Source organism: Salvelinus sp. IW2-2015, unplaced genomic scaffold (assembly GCF_002910315.2).
Source record: "Salvelinus sp. IW2-2015 unplaced genomic scaffold, ASM291031v2 Un_scaffold1777, whole genome shotgun sequence".
In the NCBI taxonomy this organism is placed as follows: domain Eukaryota; kingdom Metazoa; phylum Chordata; class Actinopteri; order Salmoniformes; family Salmonidae; genus Salvelinus; species Salvelinus sp. IW2-2015.
In genome coordinates, this window is record NW_019943153.1 from 78,254 (window position 1) to 84,662 (window position 6,409).

General features: G+C 43.4%; 1 protein-coding gene across 2 annotated transcripts in view; it reads left to right on the forward strand.

The window, feature by feature from the left end:
* Positions 1-205: 205 nt before the first annotated feature.
* The window catches only part of dnaja (DnaJ heat shock protein family (Hsp40) member A), an 18,354-nt gene continuing 12,150 nt past the window's right edge, over positions 206-6,409 (forward strand). The window contains exons 1-5 of one of the 2 annotated variants that reach the window (XM_024139355.1): positions 206-374; positions 687-841; positions 4,367-4,544; positions 4,762-4,866; positions 5,520-5,747. In XM_024139355.1, coding sequence (XP_023995123.1) covers positions 710-841; positions 4,367-4,544; positions 4,762-4,866; positions 5,520-5,747 — 643 coding nt within the window. In that variant the 5' untranslated portion in view covers positions 206-374; positions 687-709. The remainder of the gene's footprint in view (positions 375-686; positions 842-4,366; positions 4,545-4,761; positions 4,867-5,519; positions 5,748-6,409) is intronic. The other variant, XM_024139356.2, reaches the window with a different exon arrangement.

The window sequence follows — 6,409 nt, forward strand, 5'->3', positions numbered from 1 at the left end:
CATATAGCTTACGCTCTAAAATGCGATGGGTGTCAACTGAGAACACCGAAATAAATGTTGCCAAGGCAGAGATGAGTGACCGACACCGAACAGTCCAAAAAAAAAAAAGCCTAACTGAAGTCGAAAACGTCACAAAACGTCGTTGTAATATATGCAGGAACGTCCCGGACTGCGTTCCCCGGGACCTCCCCCCAAGTGGACCAGGCTTTGATCGACAGGACACTGTTTCTAGACTCGTCTCGGGCGAGCCACGAAACATCTGGCGTCACAACGAGCTCCAGAAAGTTCTGTCACAGTCTGACATATATAAAGACCCAGCCGTCTTCCTCAGAGGCACTATTCAAGCAGGACGTTTACCGGGACTTACGACAACGGTAAAGACACTATGTTACTATGGAATTGTAATATTTAGTTTTCAATATTAGCCGTTCATTAGAACAAGCTCTTCGATAAAAGCCAGACAACAGCTAACTAGCGTTGCTATGCGAGATTCTTGTTTTAGTAGGCTAGTTGCCAACTATTATATGTGGCTATTTATTTGAAACATAACATTGTAGCTTGTCGGTATTTCTAGCTACTTGGTAGCCAATATTCGGCTTTTCTTTTCCTTGAGAAGGGGATGGGTTTGTTTACTTGCTTTTAAGCGAACGGTCATTTATTTGGTCTAATTCTCACGTCTCCGTTAGTTACTACAGATCCTGCCACGAAGATGGTTAAAGAGACGGGTTTCTATGACACGTTAGGTGTGAACCCTAAAGCCACACCAGACGAGATTAAAAAAGCATACCGAAAACTGGCACTGAAATACCACCCGGACAAGAACCCGAATGAAGGAGAGAAGGTAAGCTAACGTCTATTTTAAACAGCGCACATGGCTAAATGGCTTCTAGGACTGACAGGGACATGTGATTAAGGAACCTTCTGGAATGACCTCGAGGGAAGGCGCAGTGTGGATTGCCAACCAGGTCTCAGATATTTCATATGATTCTGTACGTATATCCGAGACACTCCATTTGGTGTGATGGTATGTATTCATTTGTGGATGTCCATCAACCATTTCGTCGTATGATAATACAACATGTAATTCGTAACTTATTTTACGACTTTGCAAAACGTACACTGTTACGGATTTCCAAAAAGTACAATATGTTACATATTTGCTCATTATATGTTACAAATTCTGGCTAGGTGGCTAACATTAGCTAGGCCAGGGGTTAGGGTTAATTTTAAGAGCTAGGTTAGGGGAAGGGTCAGCAAACATGCTAAGTAGTTGCAAAATAGCTTAAAAGTTGCTAATTAGCTAAAGTTGTCAGTGATTTGAACTCTCAACCGTTGGGTTACAAGATGTTCGTGTTATCCACCCCAACCAAGCACCCAATTAAGTAACCATCTGCCTTTTGTAACCGTAACGTATACTACACGGAACAAAAATAAACGCAACATGTGACCTGTTGTTCTCATGTTTCTGCTGAAATAAAAGATCCAAGAAATGTTCCGTGTGCACAAAAAGCWGATTTCTCAAATTATGTGCACAAATTTGTTTAAATCCCTGTTAGAGAGCATTTCTCCTTTGCCAAGATAATCCACCCACGTTACAGGTGTGGCATATCAAGAAGCTGATTAAACAGCCTGATCATTACACAGGTGCACCTTGTGCTGGGGACAATAAAAGGCCACTCTAAAATGTGCAGTTTTGTCACACAACACAATGCCACAGATGTCTCAAGTTGGGGGGGGGGGGTGTGTAATTGGCATGCTGACTGCAGGAATGTCCACCAAATCTGTTGCCGTAAGTTGCCTCCAACATTGTTTTAGAATTTGGCAGTACGTCTGACCGGCCTCACAACCACAGACCACTTACTTGTAAGGCGTTGTGTTGGCGAACGGTTTGCTGACGTCAACGTTATGAACGGAGTGCCCCATGGTGGGATTATGGTATCTATGTGCAGGCATAAGCTATGGACAACGAACACCATTGCATTTTATCGATGGCAATTTGAATGCACAGAGATGCCGTGATGAGATCCTGAGCCCCATTGCCATTCATCTGTATACATCAATGTCGCTCTTGCTGCTGGTGAGTCTCTGATCCACCTCTGCGCAGACRACACCGTTCTGTATACTTCTGGCCCTTCTTTGGAGACTGTGTTAACAACCCTCCAGGCGAGCTTCAATGCCATACAACTCTCCTTCCGTGCCCTCCAACTGCTCTTAAATACAAGTAAAACTAAATGCATGCTCTTCAACCGATCGCTGCCTGCACCTGCCCACCTGTCCAACATCACTACTCTGGACGGTTCTGACTTAGAATATGTGGACAACTACAAATACCTAGGTGTCTGGTTAGACTGTAAACTCTCCTTCCAGACTCACATCAAACATCTCCAATCCAAAGTTAAATCTAGAATTGGCTTCCTATTTTGCAACAAAGCATCCTTCACTCATGCTGCCAAACATACCCTCGTAAAACTGACCATCCTACCGATCCTCGACGTCAGCGACGTCATTTACAAAATAGCCTCCAATATCCTACTCAATAAATTGGATGCAGTCTATCACAGTGCCATCCGTTTTGTCACCAAAGCCTCATACCACCCACCACTGCGACCTGTACGCTCTCGTTGGCTGGCCCTCGCTTCATACTCGTCGCCAAACCCACTGGCTCCAGGTCATCTACAAGACCCTGCTAGGTAAAGTCCCCCCTTAGCTCGCTGGTCACTGTAGCACACGCTCCAGCAGGTATATCTCTCTTGTCACCCCCAAAACCAATTCTTCCTTTGGCCGCATCTCCTTCCAGTTCTCTGCTGCCAATGACTGGAATGAACTACAAAAATCTCTGCAACTGGAAACACTTATCTCCCTCACTAGCTTTAAGCACCAGCTGTCAGAGCAGCTCACAGATTACTGCACCTGTACATAGCCCATCTATAATTTAGCCCAAACAACTACCTCTTCCCCTACTGTATTTATTTATTTATTTTGCTCCTTTGCACCCCATTATTTCTCTCTACTTTGCACATTCTTCCACTGCAAATCAACCATTCCAGTGTTTTACTTACTATATTGTATTTACTTCGCCACCATGGCCTTTTTTTGCCTTTACCTCCCTTATCTCACCTCATTTGCTCACATTGTATATACTTCTTTTTTCTACTGTATTATTGACTGTATGTTTTACTCCATGTGTAACTCTGTGTTGTTGTCTGTGTCGAACTGCTTTGCTTTATCTTGGCCAGGTCGCAATTGTAAATGAACTTGTTCTCAACTTACCTACCTGGTTAAATAAAGGTTAAAAAAATAAAAATAAACTATCACCTCATGTTTCACCTTTGCCCCCGCACATTGACTCTACCGGTATCCCCTCTATATAGCCTCACTACTGTTATTTTACTGCTGCTCTATCTATCAATTTTTTACTTAACACGTATTTTTCTTAACTGCATTGTTGGTTAAGGGATTGTAAGTAAGCATTTCACGGGAAGGTCTACACTTGTTATATTCGGTTTGATTTGATATACATATAGGTAGAGTTATTAAAGTGACTATGCATAGATAATAACCAGAGTAGCAGCAGTGTAAAAAAGGGGGTGGGGGACAATGCAAATAGTCTGGGTAGCCATTTATTTGATTAGCTGTTCAGGAGTCTTATGGCTTGAGGCCTTTTTGACCTAGACTTGGCGCTCCGGTACCACTTGCCATGCGGTAGCAGAGAGACCAGTCTATGACTAGGGTGGTTGGAGTCTTTGACAATTTTTAAGGCCTTCCTGTGATACTGCCTGGTATGGAGGGCATGTGAAATCCATAGATTAGGTCCTAATGAATTAATTTAAATTAACTGATTTCCTTGTATGAACTCAGTAAAATCTTTGCGATTGTTGCATTTTGTGTTTGTTCCGGGGACACTCRAGTTATACTGAACAAACGTTTACTATGTTACGTCTAGTCTGAGTCCAGGGTGGGATTGCAGCACCACCACCCCTAACTGTAGCCTAGCTCTGCTCTAGGCTGATTTAAATGTACTGGGTGAACACTGAAAATAACACGCACCTGTTTTGCTCTTCAGTTGTTCTCTCACTGTAAAATTAGCCTGAAGCCTAAGATGAGTGGAGTTGCATAAGGATTTATTCCTTCAGAGAAGCAAGGATAAATGATTTAACACTGACTAGCTGTTTTGATATGGTAGTTAAACTGAAAAATAAGGAAGGTCCACACTAATATTGAAAGAAATCTATTCCATCTTTGGTATTGCAGTAAAAGACACAACTGTTGAAATGTAGCTCCAATAGTTATGGAGTTGGCCATTACGGTGTTATAAGCATCAAAAACCTTTGGCATGATATTGACATAACGGTCTCTCCCCTCCCAGTTCAAGCTGATATCTCAGGCCTATGAGGTTCTGTCAGAGCCCAAGAAGAGGGACCTCTACGACCAGGGTGGAGAGCAGGCTATCAAGGATGGCGGCATGGGGGGAGGAGGTTCCCCGATGGACATATTCAACATGTTCTTTGGAGGCGGCGGCAGAATGCCTCAGAGGGATAGGAGAGGTAATACTAATGATACAAATGAACTGTCTCATATTGAGGTTTCCATGACACTGAGGCTTAAACTAGTCCAGGACTAGAAAGACCAATGGAGAATGTCCATTGAAAAAGCTTGTTAGTCCAGGATTAGGCTAATCTGTGTCCAGGAAACTGCCCCAKTTATCTGTTACTTGTGTTACTGAAATATTATTGTGTAGTGACGATTGTGTGTTTGGTCCAGGTAAGAACGTGGTCCATCAGCTCACTGTGACTCTGGAGGAGATGTACAATGGAACCAAGAGGAAATTGGCCCTGCAGAAAAACGTAATCTGTGGAAAATGTGAAGGTATGTTGAGATCCAATATCGAAACAAAGCTCCCCCATTATCAGATCTGAGCCCATATTCACAGATCTATCAGAAGTACTGATCTAGGATCAGTTTTACCTTTGAAATCATAATGACTAAGAGGGGATACCTGATCCTAGATCAGCACATTTACTCTGAGGATACAGGTCCAGGTCTTCCTTCTGAGTTCCACCAGGTCTGAAGTCCATTACTCTGGTTGTCTTTACTGCAGGGTACGACCCCTAACTCTGGTTGTCTTTACTGGAGGTTACGACCCCTAACTCTGGTTGTCTTTACTGGAAAGCTACGACGCCCTAACTCTGGTTGTCATTTACTGCAGGGTACGACTCCTAACTCTGGTTGTCTTTACTGCAGGGTACGACCCCTAACTCTGGTTGTCTTTACTGCAGGGTACGACCCTAACTCTGGTTGTCTTACTGCAGGGTACGACCCCTAACTCTGGTTGTCTTTACTGCAGGGTACGACCCCTAACTCTGGTTGTCTTTACTGGAGGGTACGACCCCTAACTCTGGTTGTCTTTACTGCAGGGTACGCCCCTAACTCTGGTTGTCTTTACTGCGCAGGTACGACCCCTAACTCTGGTTGTCTTTACTGCAGGGTACGACCCCTAACTCTGGTTGTCTTTACTGCAGGCTACGGCGGTAAGAAGGGTGCCTTGCAGACGTGTGGTTCTTGTAAAGGCAGAGGAGTGGAGATCAAGGTGCAGCAGATCGGGCCAGGAATGATACAGCAGATCCAGACCATGTGTGCAGAGTGCCAGGGAGAGGGAGAACGCTTCAACTCTAAAGACCGATGCAAGACCTGCAACGGACACAAAGTAGAACGCAAGAAGAAGATTCTAGAGGTTCACATTGACAAAGGTTTGTTTGAGGTCCTCTTCCCTTGTTGGGATGTTTAAAATAAGTAATTTACTGTACAATACTAAGAAGATAGAAATTGATTTCCCCAAATTCCCTAGAGCTTGAATATCAGAAGTTTCGACTTGCTGTAAATAATAGCAAGGGCGCCCTCTAGTGTCTAAAACTCCCGTCAGCTGTAGGCAGCCATCATGACAGAAAGGAACAGATACCAGTGAACTAACCAAGTCACTATTACTGTATATCCTGTAGGTAGGAACTAACCAAGTCACTATTACTGTATATCCTGTAGGTAGGAACTAACCAAGCCAGACCTATTACTGTATATCCTGTAGGTAGGAACTAACCAAGCACTATTACTGTATATTCCTGTAGGTAGGAACTAACCAAGACAACTATTACTGTATATCCCTGTAGGTAGGAACTAACCAAGACACTATTCTGTATATCCTGTAGGTAGGAACTAACCAGACACTATTACTGTATATCCTGTAGGTAGGAACTAACCAAGACACTATTACTGTATATCCGTAGGTTAGGAACTAACCAAGACACTATTACTGTATATCCTGTAGGTAGGAACTAACCAAGACACTATTACTGTATATCCTGTAGGTAGGAACTAACCAAGCACTATACTGTATATCCTGTACAGGTAGGAACTA